The following is a 26,173-nucleotide window of genomic DNA, read 5'->3' as shown; positions in this document are numbered from 1 at the left end:
CAGTGTTCTTAATAGACTAATATGGACTCCTGGGCTACTGGCATAGTGCTGGACACTTCAGACCAATCTTGTGATTATAGATATAGGGACTATGGGTGTCAAGGTAGATGGAAAGTGAGTAAAGTTTGCTCATTAAATTATTAAGAAAATGAGTCGCAATGTGTATTATTGGGATTTAATTAATCTTAATTTGGACCAGTACACACAGTCACACCACCTGGACATATTACTACTACAACTGCAGTGGAATTGACCTCTTTGAAAGAACATATCAACCTACATTTCATTATATTCACTATACTCATGACATAAAAAAAGCATGTTCAAATGCGTTGTTAGAATACTTGTTAGCAGAGAGTACCACAGAGAGTAGCTAACTATGTGTAGTAAATAACACAAAAATGAAGTGCTCTTTTTTGCAAATGACACATTTATAAACTAAAGTGATTCCAAAGTGGGGCAAAACTGACTAAATCTGTTAAATCAAGAGCATTGTATGGTCGCTGCATTTGAGCAGAGAAGCCACATTATTTATGCATTATCTACTCTTTTTTTTCTACCATACGCTTCAACTGGGAATACAAATTGCTTTTTAAAAATGTCATTACTGACATGTCAATTGTGGAGCAACCGAGACAGCCTATCTCAAGAATATTTGCTAATTATGCAGGCGACCAGAACTGCTATCAGGCTTGCAGTAGCAGAAAAAATCAAATTTATTTAGAATGAAATCTATCAGTAAAGTCAGATTATGAGGAAGAAAGCAAGAGACAATTCTGAGACACATAATTTAAAATACACAAAATATTAAAGGTGCAAACAAAGACAAATGTTTTTATAAAGTCTATGAGGAAAAAGTTGTATTGAGCTTGGATCGATGTATATTTTAGTGTGCAAATTCCCATTATTTTCACTTCCGTTACACACTTGTATTGATGCATCACAAAGAGAAAACTGTTGCAAACATTTCATAACATTATGTATGAGATCAAAAAACAATATGCCGATGTTTTGTTTTGGCTGTGATGTTTTGACCCTTCTATGTTTTTTTATTTTTATTTTTTTCAAATAAAATGCCAGTTCATGTGTTGCTGTGCTCTTCGGGACTGAACCTTTGACAGACGAAAAAAGCCTTCACAGTCAAAGCTACAGTATGTCATAGCAGAGTTTATGAGCTCAGTCTTAAGAATAGCTTCATGTGGTCATTTAAAAACTCCTGCATGTAAACAAATTTGTAAATGTACACGTCTGCATTGGAACTCAACTGGACCTCAAATTGAACTGTCCGGTGTAGGTCTACTGATCAATTTGTAAAAACACCTAGAATAGAATTTTCACCTGAAGCAAATAATCATATATCATGGAGAAATGGCTGTGGTATTTGAAATTACTTTTAACTTGTATCTGCTCGAGAGACTTTGCTTTTCAGCGCCCAGCCCCAGGTACAAAGCCTGACAAGAAAATGTGATAGTCTTAGTGTCCAGCAGGAACCCTGCTTAACACATGGCTTCTTATTAATGCACTAATAAAAATAACATAATACTTGTGAAATACAACTTATTGATGTCATGCATCAATACAAGAATAGGTAAGAAGTAGTAAGTTTGCATTAAGAAGAAAAACAACTCGTAGTATTAACATTTTTCATTAGACAATTAACAGACTACAGGTAAACTATTCGATGTGAACATTTACTTGCAACAATTGACAATTTTTACAGATGCATCATTCAGTTTGCAAAGGAACTCATCTGGGATTTAATAGTCTAAATGCCAACCATAAATGGCTGACACCAACATCAATAGACATTGATGTATAATGGCTTCCTATCATGTATTAAAAGCTTTTAGGGTACATCCACAACTTTCAACTTTAAAGTTAAACATGCATAAATATTGCAAAAATACTAATCTGAAAGGTCAGCATCTCTCTGTGCAACACATGTATGCCCAGTGGCCTAGCAACACAATGTACATGTTATAATGACACTTTAAGTAAACTGCATCAAATATGTATATTTTCCAGGACAGCTTTGGAGAACAAACATTTTGAAAGTCTTGATTCTAAGCCACATTGTTGTCACAATGTAAAAAAAAAACACACACGCGCACTTTCACAAAGATCAAAGACAGCTACACAGTCATAACAAAACGCCACATGGGCCCAATCATTTCACAGATCCTCAGTGGAGGAAGTAACAAATTAGAGGAAGGATTCAAGTCCAGTCCAGCTACAGAATAACCCTCTACTGAGTCCAATTAAACATCCAACAAAATAATCCATAATGTTAAAACACACTATAGCTCAATCAACGGCTATAAATCCTTCCTCTATGTGGATCCCCAACACAGTACAGCTGACAAGACTTATCACCACATATACAGTACGATACAACAGACATACTGAAAAGCACACCTGGAGGTATTGCAGAAACACACCAACCTTGAAAAGACAGGCAGCGGAGGTCCAAGTTACACCTCTGACACTAAATTCTGCACTGCCTCTATGTAGCCTGACCTGTGCCCAGCAGCTGAGACTGACGTATGGCTCTACCCTCTAACATGACGACTAGTGCTAGCATGTACAATAGCATCACATCACTGTTAGTCTTCACCCTATGTGAGTTACGCTGCTCTCCTGTGTTACTGACCACTGGACAGGCAGAGGAGACGCATGTGATGAAAAGTCACAAGTGGTCAGCATGTGTGTGTGTGTGTGTGTGTGTGTGTGTGTGTGTGTGTGTGTGTGTGTGTGTGTGTGTGTGTGTGTGTGTGTGTGTGTGTGTGTGTGTGTGTGTGTGTGTGTGTGTGTGTGTGTGTGTGTGTGTGTGTGTGTGTGTGTGTGAGGACGGGGGTAGACCAACACAGGAAAGTATTTACAGAGGAGGCCATGCTGTGCAATCCTGGAGCTGCTGCTTCCACAGCGCAAATAAAACTTAATGTAGAGTCGGGAGTCAAGTTCAAAGTAGTAGAAAACCGCATTACTAACTAACCTATTACCACACACATATTTTGTAGTGACATATAATTCCTCCTCTCAAAGCTGCATGTTATTTAAAGAACACCAAACAATATGCCCCACACAGATTTAGTTTATGAGGCAAAATGGTTTTGATGGACTCTTTCCTGGCAGAGATCATTTTTTTTCATGAGTGTTTCCTGGTGATTGACAGACACAGAGCACAATGTGATGGACGCGCTCATCTCGGTCACAGAAAACTAGATAATGATAAGACGTCAAGCAGTGGATTTTGTAGCTCTGTGGAAGTGTTTTATTTAAGTGTTGTGTACTTTGGGGAAAAAAAGGCTCTATCACCAACTATTCCAAAAAGGAAAATGTAAAGGAGAAGAGTTTCCAGATTACTTGCACAAATATATCAACAAAGATACACTGGCATTACTCTTCATAGATTAAAACAAATATAATAAAAAGTTAATGTCAAATGTATTAACTTTCAAAACATGAAGTGTTTTAATCTATTTTACTGGTTTTATGTGAGGTATCTCTTTACAAGTTCATATGTGCAGTTCAAACGTTACCGTGCTTGTAACATTTCAAATCAAATTTTAAACTCAAGCTGACCTCCATTTAACTGTATGTAAAAAAATATTTTTTTTTTTAAACAAATTGTTTGATATACCAGACATTATGCAAATTCAAAAAAGGGTATTTTTTAAAGCATAATTTTAAAATAAATGATTTATAGTAAAGGCAGTCAATAAGCCAACTGTTGACTCTACCATTTGAAAAACTGGTAACTTATTCCTATGTTTATAGGAATGTTTATCCTTAATTAATTTAAATTACTACACATTAGGTAAGCTGAAGATATACAAGTTTTAGGTACATAAAGCATGATATTCACATTCAAATATAATATAATATAACGCATGCAATAATATGAAAATATGCAGTCATAATAGTCCTTTTTGGCCTGACTGAAAGAATAATTGTGACTGATGCGTGGAGAGCTTAAAACACACTGCAACCAGAGTAGTTGATTTTCTATGACTTATTTTTGTGTTCTTTATGTCCCTTAGTGCCTGCATTATGTGAATAAGTTAAATCACATTTAAATGATTTTCTTCTTTTTAATGTGTATAAAGGGATATGAGGCCAATAATTTCCAATTTAATACAAGAAAATTATGAAAATGTAATGCTGTAATATGTTTGCAAACATTTGTACTTAATATGCCATTCTTTAAAGGTGCTGTTTGGATTTTGCTTTTATGTTATATCACTCCTCAATTAAAGATGGCAATAAAATAAAAATGAAAAATACTTTTTTTCCCGTTCATTATCTTTTTCACTGTTTTGTTATTTTATGGCACGTACACCAATTGGCAAAACAACCTTATTCAGAATTACACAAAACAGTTTGTTGGAGTTTTATACAGACAAAAAAACAAAAACAAAAAAACCCAGTATGAACACTATTACAGTACACACTGTAAAACGGAAAGTTATCCTATGAAAAAAATGATCTTACATCAAAATACATGTAAGCATACTATTTTTTCTAGGCTAGTGTATACATAATTTTTCTTTTCTGCCTTTTTATATAGAGCTCCATCTGCAGATTTTTTTGCAGCTGTAAATGAGCGCTTTACCAAGCATTCAACTCCAAGGGAGGTATCACCCTGACAGATTTACAGTCACTCCATCTGTTAGCATCACGCCCAGAGGGCAGGAGAGAACAAGACACTTTTTATTCTGTGCCAATGCAATACGATATGACATGATATATGATATTTAAAAGGCATATCACCAGAATATATTATTATTATTATTATTAATATCATAATTATTTGAATGACCCACTAATGCAGCGAATTATAAAGTAATTTGAACACAGACAAGGGTACAGCAATAACAACAACAATCAGGCCTGGTTTTATGCTGCCATACAGATGAGTGCCCAATGAGGTATTTTTTTATGTGGGCTCACAGGTATCACAATATGGTCTAATACTGATGTTAAAACAACTCAAATGTATGACCTATTCTAATGATTATGATTATAAATAATTCAAAATTATGTATAATTATACGTATTTTAATTGTTTTTTTAATTGAGACCAGTAAGATATCTCACTAGAACTGAGATCCAATAGACAAATGCAGTAATACTGAATGTTATTGCACAGTGCAAAAAAAAGTGATAATCACACTGTTTATCATGTGTATTTCAGTTAACATTGTTTGTTGTTTTTTTTGTATTTATTTTTTTGGGCATTTATTATATAGGACAGTTAAAGATGTGAAGGGAGAGAAAGAGGGAACAACATGCAGCAAAGGGCCACAGGTCAGAGTTGAACCTGCGGCTGCTGCAACAAGGACTGAGTCTTTGTACATGAGGCGCATGCTCTACCAGGTGAGCTATCCAGGCGCCCCTGAGACTTGTTTTGTCCTCATAAAACTGCCCTCCTTTGATGAGCAGCTGTAAATGCAAGTAGGTGTTGGTAGGCGAGTTTAGGAGTTTTTGTTCTTAAACTACAGCTGGAAACAGAGATTTGAAAGAAATCCTAGATGCAGAGAAGTCACTAGTGTTTACCTAAACCCTTTCAACTCTTTGTTGATTTCACTTTATGAAGTAGGTATATTTTATTTTTTGCTTGTTTGATTTTGTTGTTTAGTAAATCGGCTGTTTCCTGCCACTGTGTGTGTTGGATATGACAGAGTTTATGATTATGGCCAGAGTATGGTGAAGGCACACACAGACACAGCGTAGGTGTCTTACAGAACACTTTTTACGTGGCCCACTAGGTGGTGCCACATATTTCCATTACTGGCCCCGGGAGGTCTGAAAGGAATGTATTGGCCTGCCATAGGAGGGCACTGTACTAATTTTGAGCAGAACTTTCTACCCAACCTGCTACAATGGGAGTCACGATGCTTGTATTTGCAGGCTGTGATTTAACTCTTGTGTGGTGTTCATATTTTTGTTACACAGCCAATGTTCCCTGGTCTGGTGGATCCACCACATTATTAGGCTTTTAAATCAATACAACCATAACAATTTATGTAAAAACTTACTTTAGCTCAATAACCAATGATATATACATAATTTATGGTTCATATTTGCTATTTACCCCTGTGAGATCACATTTATGAACACATGATCATTTTCGTTTTTTGTGAGAAAACAGGGAAATTCAATTATAAAAAGGTAAAAAAAAAAAAAATAGAAACAACATTTTTGATCATTATTGGTACTTATTTCTTAGAACTTAATCATAACAGGTGAAAGTGCTTGAAATGTAACAATTGTGTAACTTTGTGTGGGAATAGCAGGTGCAGAAAGACAACATAGTTTCATAGCACCTACAATTAAATACACTCGGGTCCAGTAGACCTGAACACCTCAAATGTAATATGTGTATATGTGCTCTTGTTATGTGTAGGGGGGGTCTACCATGTGCAGTCATTGAAAATAAGTTATTTTTTATGTCCTTCACAGAAAATGAGCCAAGGCCAATGAGTTTGAGTTAGAATAAATAATAAATAGCATAATGTTTCTTTTAGCAAACATCGAAAACGGGTCCCACAGACCCGAACAACATACAAGGGTTAAATATTGTGACTCATAATGTAATGTAACTTTGTTAAGTCACCTTTGAAATAGGATAAAAGTGCTTAAGAAATCATTTTTGCCAAGTCCTTATACATAGTTGGCTAAACCTTATATATAGACAGAGTGCTCATTGCAGACAGCAAATGCACCAGCAAATGTTTAAAGAGATATGCATACAATTACACATGAAATTTAGAATATGCGACTCAAGATACAAATCAAGAGGAGACCATGCAACCCTGACTCTTCCCAATATGGCATAAACAGTTACTGACATTCCAGAGCCTTAATTTAACTTTTCAACAAATCAGACAAGTAGCCGCGGCCTGCATAGTCAACACATAGCCACCATCATGCCACGAGATGAGATGGTTTCAAGGGGCGAGGTATGGGTGAGGAAGCAGGGTCGGCTTGCCTTGCTCCGCATTTGGCACAGTTGCAAATGGGGGTGGTTCCTGATTTACGGCGCCCTAGCAATGGGTGAGGTATCTTGGCAACAGAGACATAGGGTCTGGCCCCTCATGTCCACCATAAGGCCGAGGCGAATTCACAATAAGGCATCGCTTTGATTCATTCCATGTTTCTCTGAAAATGCTTGTAAAATAGTCAGATGTATCATTGGGATCAGTCACAGGGTTTTATGAAGTGATCAAAACGTAAACTAAAGTTTGTGAGGTAACTAGAACCGCAAGTACCCGGGCTTGGCTTTCCACTGTCAAATAAACCTATAAGTTCACATGCCTGACATTAAGTCACTGACTGAGTCACACACAAACAAGTTAAACCCAGGAACACTAAACCCTGAGAGGCTAGGCGGGAGAAACATTTTTTCTCCACTTCTCTCTCACATACACATGGTAGCTGTAGGTGATCTTGTTTCAACCATTAGGACGGCGTAACACAGGATATTGGGGTCACAGAGAAACATACAGGTCAAAAGGAACCTTCTGACTTGACAGCTGCCTGCCAACTATAAAACTTTAAAAGCATTCAAAAAAAAAATGTCCCTAAGCAGGAAATCTGCAATTAGTTTTACAAGCTCTGCTGACATAGTGCCCATGTGAGGACTTTAGAGTAACACCTGTTTGGGGCATTTGCTAAGAAGTTTGAAGATAAACCTCTAAAAATTAAAAGAACCAAGACTCAAGAAGACGGTTTTACAACAGTGTAAAAAACACAATTCATAGCTGTCTTGCCTGGACTAAAAATGTGCTCATCATGCAATTTTGTAAAGTAAACCAGCAAAGCTTTCTAATGTAAACCATGAATCCCAACACCCCTGTTTTGACAGATTATCAACACTTGCCCCTCTTTTCTGGCCTATCAGGTGTTTTATGGTCAGTTTTGATGTGCGTGTGCTGACAAGAGCTAAGAAAAGCTCTCCAGTTACCTGGGATCCACTGACATTGAGTGTCAAACTGGGTGCTGAGACAGCTTTCTTGGTCTTTGGACAGAGTGACATCAGAGATCCAAAGTTGCTGCTGTCAAAAGGAAAGGATGGCGACCGCACAGGCTGAAGGGAAAGTCTAAACTTACAGCAGCTATAGCTCCTGTCACAGTAGCCACAAGTTTGACAAAAGAACGTTCCCTTAAAATTCCAGTCACTCAAAAAAGGTGAGGGAGAAGGACCTATATAAGAGGGAGAATTACAGGAAAATGGCAAGCCCAAATCAGGTAAAAAATAAGAAAGCATTTCTTTAGCAAATTAATGTTGTTTAAATTGGATTAGAGAAATATTTGCCAGTTAGGGATTTAAGCACAGGAAGTGTCACAAGACTCAGAGGTGAAGAAATATGAGGAGTGGGGGAGGGATTGTGTTGGCTTTGACAACTGAGCCTGACGAGCCATTTTTCCTGCTGCTCTGAAATAGTTATTTATAGCTGCTGCCTGGGTGTAGACAGTACATTTCTTTTAGCTGTTGTGCTGTCCAGTGACACAATAAAAGTATTTACTTTTTCTTAATGAAATTCTGCAGTTTCAAATATAAACCTATAAAATAGACAATTACACTTTTCTACAGGCTGCAAATTTGTTGTATTCAGGAGCAGCTGCAGGGTACAGCATGAACACCTAACTGAAGTCTTCCCCGACAGCGGTCAGCAACATCGAAGCTATATTGGTGTACAAGGTGACGTAGCGATGATTCCCACAACCCCTCCTTCAGTCCTTCTCACCTTCCTTCCTTCCTTTCATGTCCCCCTCCCTTCGTTCTTACCTCACTCTCACTCTACTCCATCTCTGTCCAAAGCAATCATTGCATTTTAGCATCTGTCACTTACAAATACCAATCAAACCCAGTAGCATTGTCCCAATCACTGACTTCCTAGCCAAAGGCAGTAAAACTCCTGTCTCTCCTCCATAATATTTTTAATAATCTCATTGCTTTTGAGCAGTAATCAAAATAGCCTTAGGGTTTCCTGCCCTATTTTTATATTATTGTGTATTTATGGTGAATACGTAAAACTGTACATTTTCAAATCAAATCAAGCATACAGTATTGAAAGTAAACAAACAGTACAAGCACAGCACAGGTGGTTGAACGTGATTTCCAAGGGAAACAATGTGGTTTGAGACTGTTCAGGAAACAAAAGATTGCAAATAAAATCCCTGCTATTTAATTTTGTTGAAACCACGGGTGCATAATCAGTTATCAAGGAAAACTAATCATGAATGCATGAGATTATTAAGGGACCTCAGGTTTAACAAAATAGAGTGATCGGCACTGAATTTCTACAGACTATCTCTACTATTGTTATGCCTGTTTCTTCGTATTTGTCCGATGCAAACAGGTCTTAAGGAAGACAATGAAAGACATGATGAATAATAGTATGGCCTATTGTTGAGTCACATAAATACGTTTATGCAATATTTGGCACATTTAGGTGACTTAATGTTAAATATGGAAAGAGGAGATTAGGATGTTATGAGGAGTATAGAGTAAATATGGATTTCTAATGCCAATATTTGAGAATCTGTTGGAATTTTTTTTATGTGGGTCCAATGTTTGTTTCTTCTAAAATTCCAATACTGACAACTGTTAGATAGATTCCACCAAAAACTGTGTGGAGTATTGTTGAAATGAAAATGAAAATGAAAATGAAAATGAAAATGAAAATGAAAATGAAAATGAAAATGGATTAAAATGATGTCTTGAAATGCTGAAATACATTATCATGCTATCAGCAGGCACACCACAAGCCAAAGCGATATCTTCAAAGTAAAGACAACAGATGGGAGAAATATTTTGGGGAAAACAGCCAATCACACAAGCCTGCACCCACATGGTGGACGGAATACGTACAGGTCTGACAGTAATAGGGAGGGCACTGTGGCCATATGGCTCAACATGTCTCATCCCAGGAAGCTGCAGGCATAGGCTGCTCAAATAGCCATTAGTACAAATTACCCAAATAATGAAAGTGAGTGAACGCAGCAACTTTTTCAACAGCTGCTCTGCAAGACCCCCAAAAAGACAAATAAACAAAAGGGGGAAAAGGGAAAAAGAGAAAGTCGTCCAGCAAAATCCCAGTGTAAGTGAGAAATCCCTCTCAAAGCCGGTGGACAGAATGGGTCGGCTATGCCCTGGAGTAATGACCATCAAGGGACTTCTCTGTGGAGCCTGGTCATTAGATACAAAACAATTAAATAAGACTTTTAATGTTGTGTTTCATAACTTTATGGCTACAAATAAACAGGATCTACCATTAGTTTCATGCACATATAATTTAATAATTAAATGTATGGGTTTACTTAATAAACTAAACTAAAATGAATTAACACAGCATCTGAGACTGCGGAAACCAGAGCTACCAGGGGAAGGGGGAAGGGGGAAGAGTGTCAGATCTGAAGAAAAAAATAATACGTTAGGATTTGACTTGTGTGTCCATTAAGTGCTTGTCCATTTTATAGGTCCAGAAAATGCATTAAATGGAAGGCATTTGCACTGCAAGACAACACACTGAGCCAATCTGAGATAGAGAAGTTTTATCTTCAGTTTACTGCCAGGGGGAAATGGGCAAATCCACACACTGCAGGGAGGCAGGAAGGTTACTGCTCTGCTATCTTCACAATGATGACTCACTGACAGCTGTATCTGAGCTGTTCCAGACCCACACACTAAAACATAAATGTAATCTTATTTATTTATGTGCAGTGTACACTCTGACAAGTTTTGTCTAAAACAGTTTGTGTTACTGAGAGAAATGTGGAAGGCAGGGAAGAGATTTATATCAGCAGTGCAATTATAGCCAATTACTTAATAACGGCTATCTGAAAAGGGATGTACGAAGCCACCACCTGTGCCCTCCAACCTCCCTGAGGTGCAATTGATCACCTGGGAGAATAATCGGTCTCTGGTATGGGTTTTGACCTTGTGCTGACAAACAAAGACCTTCTAGGCCACTTCCCTCATCACACTGGGTATTTTTGGTGGCCCATTAGCAAGCCTGATTTCTAATCTGTTCCTCAAACTGCCAGGCATGACAGCATTGCTCTATCATTTTCTCTATTTGTCTGTGTATGCATCTACATCCCTCTTTTACTGTCTTTCTTCCTATTTAAAGCTTTTTTTCTGTTTCACCCTCTCTGCCTTCCCACTTTCTTTCTCTCTTAGCCGTGCCTCCCCAGACGCACACACACACACACACACACACACACACACACACACACACACACACACACACACACAGACATCTCTTCATCCGTCCCTGACACTCCCTGATAGCGATAGTAGTGAGGCTGATACCAAAGGCTAGGAATAGGTTGACATAACATTGTTTTTAGCTTGGAACCAGCACCATGAGTTAATGTACAAAATGGGGAGTTTAAGAATGCAAAGTAATTTTAAACTCTTATTCCAGGTAAAGCCACAAACATGTACAAGCGATGTCTATGATAACATTAAGCCTGTTTTTTTAGTTGTTGGTTTGTTTAGGTAGGTAGGTAGGTAGGTGGGACAAAGGCTACTAAACTAGTGTGACACCAACTAATTCCTGAAAATAAAAAATCTTAGTTCATCAGTCTCTAATATGGTATAGTCTTGTCAGGTATGAAGACTAGACAGGGATTTATAAGAAGTCTATTATGCTTGCCTAAAGCTGGATGGACTGGAATAAGATTATTTTGGACTACACCCTCCAACAAAATCTCAAACTAAAAATCAAGCATAACAAATGCAATGTACAATTACATTCTGTAAACTTTTCTGACATGGGTTAGACCAAAGAATATATGTAATCATCACACCTATGTGTGGTTATCTAATCCAGTGTGTGGGTGTGTATATGTATGAATACACAAATGTGTATGCATTTGGGAAGAGTAAATGAGAAAAAATGGTACTGGCGGAAAAAGAGCAATGAGTGACAGACTGAGAGACAAGAGAGTTGCATAACAGCAATGAGTCAAGTATAATGATGAAATGAACAGGATTATTTTGCTTTCACTCACTCATTTGCCATTAACCTACGTGACCAATGAACTGTAAGAACAATACTGACATTGCTATTAAAGCTAAAGAGATATCAAGCAATTGAAATAATAATCACTACCTACTAAAGAAAAAAAAAACTCATTTCATTTGAGCTTCAAACTTGTTGTTACATCAACACAACGATGATGCATGATTAGTGCTGTCAGTTAAACGTGTTATTAACGGCGTTAACGCAAACCCACATTTTTTTAGCGCAAGATTAACATTCTTTTTGGCCTAGCAAACTTTGTAGTTTTTTTCACATGCTGTTGCAACAACTAGTAATGTTAGAAAAACTACAACCCCACACTGGATCTAGCTAGACCGGAAACAAAACAACAGGCACGCCGCACACACTTGTTTGGGCTTGCGAGCCGGCCAAAGAGTAGTAGGCTAACGTTACGTTTTGAGTGGATGGCGAGCGCGAGACGCTGAAATGGATGCCAATAAGATTCTGAATGGAAAGTTTACTTTTAAAAAGTGATCGTCCAGTCTGAAATACCACTTGATGGCCAAGCACACAGCTGATGTGAATTCTCCTCCCCCTCGTCAAAGCCAGGCGAAAAAAGCACAAAGCAAGCCGATCCACTTTTCCATGTTGATAAGAGCATTAAAATTAGAAAAAAATAATGGGACAAAAATAAATCGAGGGACATTTAAAATAGAATGTGCGATTAATTGCGAGTTAACTATGACATTAATGAGATTAATCGCGATTAAATATTTTAATTGTTTGACAGCACTATGCATGATCTATCCTAGTTCCCAAAGTAACTGTTTTAGTGTTATGCAAGGTTTGTGCTTGCTCCAGACCCACAAACCTTTACATGACTCACCACTGTAACATGCAAAATATAGTAGGTTTAGAGAGATTGAGACACTCAATGGCACCTGAATTTAAGAGGAGGTTGAGTTTATCACAGATCAGACTCTTGCAAAGAGGATGGCAGATTAATGGTCAATTTATGCTTCTGCATCAGGGAGGCACGTAACCTCCCAGGTGATGCTGCTAGAACTGACATTAGCCTCCTTTGAAATCTATATGCTGATGCCATGTCTTCTCTGAAAGTTAACCTGAAACCGCATTTGTTGAATCATTGCATATGTTTTATGATGATAAAATGAATAAATACAGTTGATGATGTTGCTTAGAGAAACAAGTTTATGTCCGAAAGATCTCCAGACTGGCAGTATAAATCTGGGTAAAACTGGTAAAGACAAAGAATGAACCTTTAGGTGCTCTTGAGCAAGTAATTTAACCTTCAACTGCTCCAGAGGAGCTGGTCAGTGTAGCAGCAGATACAACTGTGATTGAGCCTGTCCTCTTACAGAGCAGTCAGCCTAAATGCTTCGACCTAAAAGAGAAAAATTCAAATTCTCAAGTTGCAGTCATATATAGCTACAGGTCATTTATAGAACATTACTTTTAATGCACTTTACATATGCCAGTCTTAGTTCAAACTATGTTCATTTCTGATTACTGACCAACTGTGTTTAAATGCATTTAATAACCATGTTATTGCACATTCTCTAATTTCCTTTTCCCAGATCCCAATAACGTGGAATCTTTTTTTGTTGTAAAGGCAGTCGATAAAAACATTTGGCACGCAAAGATGCTAAGATACTGTTAAAGGAAATGCATTATTAAATTACCTTAGTTTTTGAGTTTTGAAAACATATTTAAAAAAACTGCCATTCATTAATTTACTATTATGGCGCAGAGTTTGGCATGGTGCCATGGTTTTTGATTACAGGAAAGATAATACAAAGTGGGCTTGGTGACAGAGTGAGTGGTTCTCACTGGTGGCAATATGGTCTCATGAGAGTCAATCTTCCTATTCTGCTCAGCCCATTTAAATCTAATCCCTCAATGTAAATCTGTTCTAAAGTTCTGTGGGACCCCACTGGTGTAACATCTGCGGCTAAAGTGTGAAATAGCTTAAGGGTTGGTTAGGTTATATGCAACTGTAGCTGCAGCGTTTCTGCATAATATAGATTTCCTTTATAGCAAAGGTTGCACTCTATACAGACACAAATTACTACATAAAAAAGACAGACACTGTAGACAACATCATCAACATTATACCTACAGATCACAGAAAAGGCAAATATAAAATTACTCATTTACAGAGAGAAAGTGGAAAAAGCCAAAAAAGGTCATCGCACAAAATGAAATTCTACGCTTAATTTGTCTTGTATTATCATCTCTAATTTTTGTCTGGACAAGCTATGTATGTTACAACAATGGGATGACAAATGAGTCAAACAATAAATTTGATTGCAAAAGATTTAAAATTAAATTTCAGAATGTAAACCTAAAATAAATAATTGGTAGTGTCTTCATAACATATGTCTGTTACATCCCTAGCAATGAAATACAATAAGTAAGTCTTTTCTATCCATAAAACATTGGCCTAGATTATATTTGCAATTACAATTGCTGAGTTTTACAGTTATATATGAACCCCTAACTGAGTACAAACCTGGCCAGTATTGCAAATATACCTGCTGGTAAATTAAGGTGGGGAGGGCTGAAGGGTGGGTTGGGGACATAGCAAGTCTGATAATTTATACACCATCCACCTGGTTTTCCTTCACGCAGCATTTCTGAATGCGCCAGATGGAAAGCAGTCTTGACCATGTACTGCCTCAGCCAAGTTTTAAGTTCATCTCAGAAGGGGGTAAACAAATAGGAACGGGTCAAAAAGCAACATGAGCCAACTCTATAATACACATATATACTATTATAATACATACGAGCGAGTCGCTCATATTCTGCCATGTTGTGCCTCCATCTTTAAAATACATTAGCCAAAGAGGGACATATCCTCCATCTTTCGCGCTTTTACACTCAGTGGCACCGTGACGAATGCCAGGGGGAGATTACATGCGACTGCCGGCAGATTTGAAAGCCTGTTGAAGATGGAGGATCACACTGATACTTTACTAACATTAGCTTGCATTCTTTTGGGAACCTGATAGTTGATGTTAGCAATGAAATGGTACCAAAATAACGAAAACGTAAAACTAGTACTACGCTGGAAGGAACACTCACGGAAGAAGTCATACTTCTTGGAATAATACGGCCACCGTAGGAGTTAAAACGCGATCGGAATGGGAGGGGGTAGAAAGTAATATTCAGTTGGTTGTATATACAATTTCACCGCTAGATGGGAGAAATTCTTACACAATGTAGCTTTAACACCACAACAATCACCAGGATTCCTCAAGCTGCCACTCAATGGCACATAAGGTCGAGTATAGAAGTGTGAACGGTGCTGATGAGCCTTCATCTACTACATGTTAATGAGTCTCATACATAGAGTATAATAATTTGGTGAAAAAACAGAGGCAGTAATTTAGATTGAGTAATCTGGTGGTAATGGAATTCCTTTGATGGAAAAGAACATATATGCCCTTAAATCTAGTTATGTAAAACAAGCAGGATTGAACACGTAAAAGCTTTTTTTTAACAACCTGCAACAACAACGCTTTACTACACAAACAGCAAACAAGTCACGTTGGTAATCCTTAAGTGCTTTGCACACACAAGATAGACATGTACAAAATAAATAAACTGAATAATCACACGGTGTGCAACCACTATGCGTGATATACTATTTTAATGAAATACTTACATGCCTACTTCTAGAAATGCCAGTGTCTAATTCTGCATTCTTTACATTGCATTAGGCGGAAAAATTTTACAAAATATGCGAAACGTATCGCTAACTGCACAAGCCAATGTGTGTGCTGACGCTAAATTTACCTCCAGGAGCAGTCAACTAGAGTTCAGTGACCAAAGCGTTTTAACCTAACTCTACTGCTAAAGTAAACTGGCCCTGAAACTCCTCCAGGCCAAAAGCTGTTAATATTTACAAGGACATACTGTACGCCCATATAACGATGTTGAAAATACCAAATTGTTGACATTGACCTGAATCAAATGGGCTTAGATAACATGTCATAACACTTTTTAACGCTTCAAAGTTGATCTATTACAGTGATTTGATAGTGGATCAACTTGTGTATCACATTGCTCTGATGAAAGTTTGTCTTGGTGACCTTTATGAATTTGCCAAAACTGCTTTTTAAGAAGTTGCCAAATTGCTGAGGATAAAACTGTTAACCTTGTGGCCAGATTATACTACTAGGGTCAAATACCAATATTTTATCACCTTCACCCTTGGGCCACATATTCCCTTGACTTAAAAGGCAGCCTACCACAAACAGATGACTTGCTTATACCTAGAGCCAAAAAAAAACAAGACTATGTTGACCGTGTATGATCGTGAAATACTTGTGTGTTGTGTACTGAAGTAGAATATCACATGACATGGTTAAGATACATTTGAGGAGTGCTTTAATATAATGAATTCAACAATATAATCTTGCTATTTAAATAAAAAATGTTCTGGATTACTCATCTAAAGTGTTACTGAGTAAATAATATTACTTTGTTAAACAGACCACACCTAGGTTGCAACCAGGGTACAAAATTAGCACCATCCACCAGCCAGATGTTGGTAAAATATGCAAGCGGGTGGTAGATTTGCTTCACTCACCAGCCAAAACAATGTTAAGCTATTGAGTGGCTGGTAAAATCTGAACATTCACTAGCCATTTCCAACCAATGGTGTAATTTCATCACTCACTCACTCAGCAACAGTCTTTCGCAGTCCAGCCAAAAATTCCCCTTGCAATACTGTCTTGTGTGTATCAATACATCTATCAATGGTTATGGAATTCAGTGTAAGAGGGAGGCACACAGCCTTGTCACTGAATTGTGTCCAAGTTCTTAGCGCACAGTACATTACACTGTCACTGCATCCTACTGCAACATCTTAACACTAGTCTTGACAAAGTTACGAGTAGGCTTGACATCATATTAACCATTTGATACAACTAAAGCCTAGACCAGCTAACTTTTTTTTTTTACCTATGGAAAGTTAATCAAAAGCTTTGTGGCCTAACAAATACATTAATATCTCCCTGGTCTAAAGCACTGCCACTACCTACTCATTGATGTCAGGATGGGTGAATCATATTTCCCTAACTGATCATTTATCCGGGGATTATTCATAATTATAGGGAGGTAATTAACACCCAATGCCCCCCTTCTGACTGCATGGTACTCCCTCCTGAGCAGCCTATTTCTTTCAAGGCCAAGCCTATACATAGCCAGCCCTAATGATGAGATAGGGGCCACTTGTTCATCCTCACCATGACAGTGATAGAATTCAAGCTCTAATTCAATATAATCACCAGGGCTACACAGACTCTGCAGACACAGAATTCCACAGAATTGTCTGCAGATTTTTAACAAATTAAAAAAATAAAATAAAAAAAAAAACTCATCATTAACACATCTACACCCCAAGCAGAAAAACTCAGATTCCGTTTGGGTCTGATAATCTCGAACAGTCTCGCTCTTTACCGTAATTTATAACTGACTCTTCTGATGGCATGTGTCTTGTATCTGTTTTTGGTCTGCCCACCTCACGTGTGTGGCGGAGGTACTGTAAATTTAGAAAAAATTGTGTTCTGTCCCTGTCATCGTGTGGACAAAAGCAAAATGCCTTTGGGGTGACCACACGTGCTACAATCTCCCCTGGCCTCAGCTGTTGGTACCGGCCTAACAAAACAGAGCAGAGTGGCTGTGTAAGACTTAAAACAGGGGTGGGTTTAGGTGTCATTTAGACACCCCCACTTTTCAACTGCTAAACCCGAAGGGCAACATGCTTTCTATACATTCTCCAAGGGCTTTTACCATAATGCTGTATACTGCTTTATAACAAGAGAGCTGTGGGGCGGCAGTAGCTCAGTCTGGAGGGTCGCCGTTTAAAGTCCCCGTACGGACAAACCATGGAGTGTGGACTGGCAGCTGGAGAGGTGCGAGTTCACCTCCTGGGCACTGTCAAGGTTAAAAAAAAAAAAAAAAAAAATGCTCACTAAGGCCTTAATGATACTTTCACATCCATGTAGGTAGGACAGTCTGTGAGACAAGTGACATGAAATTTTGTCAAAAAAATTGCAGACTGCATGTCCTCCCGTGTACAAAAGGTGTGACTTTGCTGACTGTACCTACAAGCCCGTCAACTGTGGAATATTTCCTTGTAGACCCTTGTATGTCCAAAATCTTCTCATTAACTTGGAACATTGGGAAAGCACACTGACTTATTGCATCCCAGCATGGTATACCAGATTCAACAGAATGAAACAGGGGCCTCACAGAGGGTCACTTAGGCAGCCCAGAAGATCATCGGAACTCAACTACCAGCAGTCGGCGACAAATTTGAGGCCCAATGCCGAAGCAGGGCCACCAATATCACCCACCTTGCTCACCATGCCTCTTCAGGCTCCTACCATCTGGTAGGAGATTCAGGACAATACACGTCCGGAATTTAAATTGCTTCTTACATTTTAAGTGTTTGTTTTGATTGTTGTTGTTTTTTATTATTCAGCGAATACAAACACACTTTCGATACTGTAAGACAGTATTGTCAGTAATGACAATAAAGCCTCTTATGTCTGCAGAAAACTTCCCTCTGCTTAGAAACATAACTAGCTCTGCACGGAGAGGTAGACTCCAGGTTTAAATAATGGGTTGTTCCCGTGGTCTTCGTAGCATTCTTTAACACTGTCCCCTTAGCTCAGCGAGGTCCTCTGTGTATATAGTTTATAACATAGAAAAGTCAATGTTGTGCACTCAACTTAGACAGCAATGAAACAACCAAAAAAAAGAGGTAAAATGGTGTTACTGTTAAGTAGCTTCTTTACGACTGTTCTTTGTGACAAAACGTGACAAAAATGAGTATGGTCAGTCAGTATGGGCATTTGCACACTGTCTGCAGTGTCGACAAAAAACACTCTGTACTGTATCTGCCATGCAAAGTAGCAGCAACATTCAGTTCGCCCTCTTCCCTCCCTTCACAATCTCTTGAACAAATACCAAAAGCATCTGATTGAAAACAAGGATCAGAGGCCTTATACTCATGTTAGCCTAGTCAGAAGAAAATAGGACAGCAGTGGCAGTTTTGACAAGATCTTAAAACAGTGTCTGACTCACTTTATGACTCATGCAACCTAATGGGGGAATTAATAATGCTGTATTCAAGCAAAGTGCCCACGTACCCCAGCCTACCTGCACTAGTACCTAGAGTAACTAATCAACAGAATGGTGAAAACTCAAGTGGACATGGAGAAAGTAGGTTTTTTTTCTTCTACATAGTTAACTCCAAAAAAAAACTTCACTTAAATTTGAGTACATTCATTTTTAAAATCTCTGTAAACAATAATTACATTTCATTGTGGAAAAAAGTTTTGTTTTGTCTGAATTAATATATTTTGTTTAAGGCGGGGCTCCCGTCATCCACTTCCTGTTCACGGGTTTTACATTTGAACAATTTGAAAAAATCCAACATATCCCTAGATGTGAAGGCAACAAGGGGGCACTAGTCCATTACTGTTTGTTAATCACGCTCTCTTTAATGAATTACTTCTGCTTTCCGTTGATCCAATAACAATGATCCAAAATTGTTTGTTGTTATAAGATCTTGTCTTATGTTTCTGACCTTAGTAGTATTTGAGTCCAAGGGCCCTGCAATGATAAATGCACAAAATTATGAGATCATCTCATGTCCCTGAGAATTGATAGGTGAAGGACTACAGTGATGTAATTTCCGCTTTCAAGTGTAAAATTTAGAATTTTTCATATTTGTACATACAAAAACTAGAAAACACCACAACACATCCCACAAACACATGAAAACACAAAACCAAAGTCACTATGCACACACAGAGACAAACATACAGACAGACACAAATTAATAAATTCTTTATTCTTATCTCATCTAATCTGGTCTCATTTTGAGAGTCTTACAGCCTGCTTCTAATATTTCCCAAGGGGCATTGCACTTCATTAGTTTCATATGAACAACCCTTTAAATTTAGATTGTGCTTACACCGAGACCTTTAAACTCTGCCAGCTCATATATTTAAGCATTAAGGACTGGGTAGTGATGAAGGACTAAGAACTTGATTCATTTTCTCCTGTAGTTTGAGGTAAGTTCAATTCCTGCTTGATGTTCCAGGGAGTCAAAATGTCACAAAGCTTTGTCCTCAAAGCAACTTGAGTCACATTACAGCTTCATTTATTGCGGCCCCAGAAGAAAACCCGGAAACTATGATGATTTTAGGATTAACTGGTGTATCCCACTCAAGCCTGTCCAAGTTATGTGCAAATCTCATTGGTAAATATATACAGATGAAAATACTCGACAATATTGGACATTGCTATTTTTTAATGTGGATACAGTGTACAGTATAAAGACATTTAAGCCGCTTAAACTCTATCCACTCCCATTGTTCCAGATAGTTAGCCCTGCTAAGTCTACCAACTCAACGCCTGCAAACCCCCTGCCACTACATAATAATTACTGTATGCTGCACAATCAGAACCATGGAGAAAAATATATAGTACAGGTGGATATTTGGTGAAGTTTACGAATGAAATCAGACATCCCGAGGTTGCACAATTTCTGGCATAACAGTAAAAAGAAAGCCAAATGACAACTTTTCTTCAAACTGTTCTTTGATGTTTACAATAATACAACAGACCAACCGAAACCAACCAACCAATCCATACGAAGAGTTACAGAGTAGTGTGCTGATGTGTTTTATAAACATATTTTACAGATTGTATGCTAAAATGGTTTAAGAATATGCATTTAACAGTTTTGGCAATGGAATCATGGCGTGGAACGATTCAGAAGTTACAAGAGCTAGATGTCTTTAAAATTAGAAGTGCAACCCTCGCCAAAGAAGTGCTGTGTTGCAAGTTTATGTTTTTCTGTTCTAATGTCACTTTAAATTAAACACAGAGAGGTGTATGTACCTGCCACTAGAATTTCATTTGGGCAAATAAACTGGAGGGAATGGTACTTTTTTTTCTCACAGCACAATGTTGTGATTTAGGCTGATATCATGGGTGTTTTTTACATAACAATCTTATGCTGATTTACTAATGCACAAGATGCACCTAGACTTGACTTATGTCACCACAAAAGAAGACTGGACTCAGAGGCCCCTGCTTGGTGCCATGCAACTGTCAGCCATTTAACATCAAGATTAGCCACAGTTGCTGCCACGTGTCAACACAGCAATGAACACATGCTTAAGGTGGTGGTGGTGGAGGGGGGGTTGGAGGGGGAGAGATGGTAGTAAGACTACAGGAGATGACACAATAAATATACACTTTCCATTGGTAAATTGAGAGAAAACTCTTCTCACCTACAAGTGAGCCCAGGGCATAACTATTCTACTGCTTCTGTAGTTAACTGTACAGATAAGTGAACTGCTGCTGAAGAAGAGATAACGTCTAGTCTCTGTGAGGGGTTAATGTAAATATCACAAAAATCCTCCTAATGGTATTTCAAAATTTAGATTACATTTTTATTTTGTAGGAGGCAATAGACACATTGACCATTGTTTATGCACTGCCTTTCCTTTTCGTACAACCACCTAGCCTGTATAGGGGAACTTTGAACCACGGCTGAGTTGCAGGATTAAAAAAAATGTGCCTGAAATCCTGTTTCTGTTCCTTGTCTGAAACAACAAATTAAAATGCTCACTGCATTTATTTTACTCAGCCGTGTTCAAACAAATTCCATGGATTTCAAAGGAGACCTGCAATGTCACAGAGCCGTAAAGCCAGCTTCCTAATCAATCGCCACATCTAAGTCTAGACAAGCTTTTGGGTAGAGCCATATGAGGTGCGAGAAAGCCCGCCAGATTAGCTCTTGTTAATGACCTTCGGTGGGACAGGAAACTCTCACTTCACCAGTCTGTTTAAGTTAGGGCCTACCTTTGGTGTTTCTTCTAATATTTTGAAATATTTAAGCACATACCCAGTTAGGCAGACAGAGATAATGGGTAGATGAATAGATCACAGGTCAGTCACAGAACAAAACAAAAACATTCAAAATCACACCTCCCGCTATAGGCAGAAAAATCCTCTATCATGATAACAAACCTAAAGGTGCAAGATTCAGCTAACAAATTATTGGCTTAAGAATGTAGAACAGAGTAACTGCACAAAATAAATTGCTTGTTTCCATACAATCACTGACAATGCCACCACAGTGTTTGGTTTTAGTCAGCCATGGTTAAATATTAAATTAGTTTAAAAAAAAAATAATTAAAGAATAGTAGGGGTGGGGGAAAAAAATGGGAGATAAATGTCTTCTTTTTGTAATATGGGAATTACACAATCATTACTTAGTTGTTCTAATGCTTTTGAAATTGACATTAGACACAGGAGTGTTTTTCCAACGTGCCACAAAAAAGGCAACATAACATCTAAAGGATTTATTTTATAGTGCTTTACAGCTAAATGTTCTCCCTTTACAATCTTGAGTGTCAGTATGGCAATGTAACATTTGGTCCCTTCAGGTTACGTAGGCTGCGGCTCTTGCTGGCTTAACATTTCAAGAAAAAACTCAACCCCGCAAACACAAAGCGCGGCCCCCAATAAAGCAGAATAAATGACAGAAAAGCACAACTCAGTCACATTTACCTTTCCAGTGGCATTTTCCCACGTCAGTGTGTTGCTGAAGAGCTGCAGGGACTGTGGTACAAGGTAAAATTTGCTTAGACAACTTTCCCTTCTGTGACCTGCTGCCAGAGTGATATAGAGCCAGCAGGTGGGAAAGAGCGGTAAGATGAGGAACGTGAAATGGCAAAAAGAGGGAAGGGATGAATGTTAATGTGAAAATGTAGAGACAATACATGTTAACCATGCTTAACTAATATCTTTGACCACAAATCTGTTGCAATCCATCACAAAGAATTCATCACCAAACCAAAGGAAAAACAAGACTATAATTCTAGCTACGTGGATCTTTCAGTACCATCATAATTCATCATATCACTTGTCTCTGACTAGTTTCTACTGTTGACCTTGCTTGCCTGGGTCCACAATACAGAGCTACATTAAAAGGCCAGTGGATTGACATGCTTGTTTGTCTAGCTTTAGCCATACAGCTTTCACTGTTTATAGTGTAGTGTATAGTGTAGACAGTGGTTCACGTTCTTAACAGTCACAGAAAGTCAGCTAAGTGTAGACGGACATGCAAGCTAAAGCAATGGCCGATGCATCGTACCTTCCTTAGGAAAGACACATAGAGTACCTTTTTAGATCATTTCAGTTTATCATGTTAGGACTATATAAGGAGTTAAAAGTAAGTAGTTCTAACTTGAAGTAAGGAAAAAGTAAGTAGTACTACCTTGTATTTTACCCTGGCCTTATGTTATCTGCATTTCAACCGGAGCTTAAAGCTTTGTACTGTGGATTTTTACTTATTGTTATATTAATTATACAAAATATATACATACAGGAATGAATTGCAACTGACAACTTGGTCTTAATATTTGATGGCCTGTTCAGAGAATGACCAACAAATGACAGGTTTTATATCACTTAAGAGCAGAACCTAACCCTACCACAACTTTTATCCTGTAGCAGTATCACTGAAAAGACCCTGACGGGTGTTGAAACGGCAACCATGATTACATCAAAAAACTCTGACTCAAACAGAACAAACAAGGTCCTTGTTATTTAAAACAAATTCCTTGTATGTGTAAAAAACGTACTTGGCAATAAAGCTTTTTTTCTGATTCTGATTCTGAAAAGAGAGGATTTAAGAGAGATTGATAAGAAATTGTTAAAAAAGGGTGAGTGTTAAAAAAAGAAAAATATATAGTAAGCTTGTCCCTCCAAGCGAACTGCTATTTAACTGTTTATGTTCAATACAGCTACTCCCTCTGGGCCTATTTGATTTATTATATTGGTATGTTATATCCAAATGTAATATTGTTCGACAATGTTCTGTTAATTTTGTTTTGTTTGTTAGATTATTTTAATTGCCTTTTTCTATCGACAACATCTATCAATGTTGGAGGATTGTCCAAGGTGGGGGATCTTTCTTAGAGTAGCCTAGTTTCTCCCTTTAAAAAATTAAAATTCTCATTAGGCTTTTTTAGGGAGTTTTGCTTAGAAAGCTTGGTCTGGGCCAGGAACAATTGTTAATGTGGACATAATAATATTGGGCCATATAAATAAACTTAATAATAAGAAGTGAATAAGAAAGTGAAAAACATGTAGGATAATTAAACATTAAATAAAGTAATAAATCTATTACCAGTAAGATAATTCAATGTTGTGCTTTCTTGCATAAAGCCGAGCTCCATTCCTAATCTATTCATTTTGGAATTTGAAATTCTTGAAAACAAGAAGGGTCATAGGATAGAGGGTGTCGTATGCTGTAAAGCCCCTTACAAAAAAAAGAATTATGATGGGCAATTTGAATAAAATAGACTTGCTTTTACAAAACTAACTACATTGTAAGTCTTAAGTATTTTCAATGTAAATCCAATCAATTAAATTGAGTGTTACTGTATATTCTGTAACAGTACAGCAACTAGAGTGAAATGGAAACAGACAGATATGCAATTATAATAACATTAACGTGTAATTTGGTGTGTATGGCTTTGAGCAGTTGTGCATTAACAGACCTTTAAACAAAAATATTTCTTATACAAAATCTTAGAAAACCCTGCTGGATATCAGGTGTGGCGGCACATCCTTAATTAGGTGAGGATCTAAAATAAGCAGCAGACTGAAAATCCATGTATGGACGGCTGTACCCTTTTACTTTGTCGCTTAGCAAGTAATCTAATTAAATAATGCCACAACAACAACAACAACAACAAAATACGCACGTGCAATTTGCTCTTATTCATTATCACCCCTATGGCCATGACACATTTTGACCAATAAAGCCAGCTTCCAGGGCATGGTGGAGCATCCAGTATACATTAAACCACACAGTAAGGCTGCAACGAACTACACTGTCTTAAACGGTGACAATCTGATGTTCAATCTTTAGCTTGTGCCCATTACTGCTGTATTGTGGACAACAATACTAATTCATAAAGAAAAAAAGCTGCAAAGCACATTTTTTGTTGCACTGCAAATCAGCTGTGACATATGTCAACATTTTTTATTACCTCACCCGGTGCTGAAATACAGCTATGTAGTGAAACTGACAGACTGAATGTGGAGCCTTGACATGTTTTCACGGCCTGACTTAAATGACTTCACCAGATGCATTTTTGTTTTAGAGACATTGCGTTGTAATTTCCCAATTCTGAATGAACACATTTTATTAAATGTCGCCAAAATTTAAGTCTCACAGACAAGATATGGTATGTTCAACATGAATTTGGTTGTTTTATGTATGCAGTACACAGTGAAAAACTTATTTTGTATCATTTTAATGTAAATATCAGAAACAGATTTGTGTTGATAACCACATTCACTTAAAAGATTGCAGTACTGTGGTGAATGATGCCGATTAAAAAAAAAAAGATAACATAGCAGCAAGTAGTTTAGCTAATTATATTAAATATACAAACATGAAATATTATGTGATCAGTGTTAAAAAAGATGTGCTTGTAACATTTTTGTATTAATATAGCTTTTAAAATTATATGTTATTCTCCTTGATGTACACAATACATATAATAGTTGTAAAAATGTAAGATAAGATTCAACTTTGCACCCTGTCCCAAATTTGTTTCTTTGTAAAATGCCAACCAAAAATTTGATTTTGTGGCAGATAAAGTTAAGAACATGAGTTTTTTTACAAAGAATTTATAGCTAATTGAAATTTTCTGTTTTAATAAAACCTACTCCCATGTTTTAGTCTAAGTACTTAATACAAGAAACTAATTAACAGTTAATTGTGCAACATTAGTTAGTTGCAAGGATGTATATGTATAATAGCGTATAATACAAATTAATGCAATGACTGTCTCTCACCTATATTGAGTAGTCAGGCCAGTCTTTACCTAAACACAAACACCTTTATGCTGTGTACAACTTGAGATTAATGTAACTTTAAATAAAAACCCATACTACTTTATGAGAAATATCCAAATACTTAGTTAAGAGACAAACTGCAGATTGTAGTATTATTGATATATAATTCAGTCCAGACACACTGCGGGAGGTTTCATACGGGCGGACATTCCAGCACATATATAATTCATCTTCCAGAAATACTT

The 26,173-nt window shown here is 37.5% G+C and overlaps 1 protein-coding gene across 3 annotated transcripts in view; it reads right to left on the bottom strand.

Annotated features, from left to right (window-relative positions):
- rbm20 (RNA binding motif protein 20) overlaps nt 1-26,173 on the bottom strand; it is a 53,881-nt gene that overhangs the window by 26,826 nt on the left and 882 nt on the right. Inside the window, exon 2 of one of the 3 annotated variants that reach the window (XM_028591834.1) lies at nt 22,623-22,723. The exons of 1 other annotated variant lie outside the window; for it this stretch is intronic. In XM_028591834.1, coding sequence (XP_028447635.1) covers nt 22,623-22,636 — 14 coding nt within the window. In that variant the 5' untranslated portion in view covers nt 22,637-22,723. The remainder of the gene's footprint in view (nt 1-22,622; nt 22,724-26,173) is intronic. One more of the 3 variants, XM_028591844.1, reaches the window with a different exon arrangement.

The sequence above is a fragment of the Perca flavescens genome, chromosome 2, assembly GCF_004354835.1.
Source record: "Perca flavescens isolate YP-PL-M2 chromosome 2, PFLA_1.0, whole genome shotgun sequence".
Taxonomy (NCBI): Eukaryota; Metazoa; Chordata; class Actinopteri; order Perciformes; family Percidae; genus Perca; species Perca flavescens.
The sequence above is the reverse complement of the archived record's forward strand: the minus strand, read 5'-3'. Positions and strand labels throughout refer to the sequence as shown.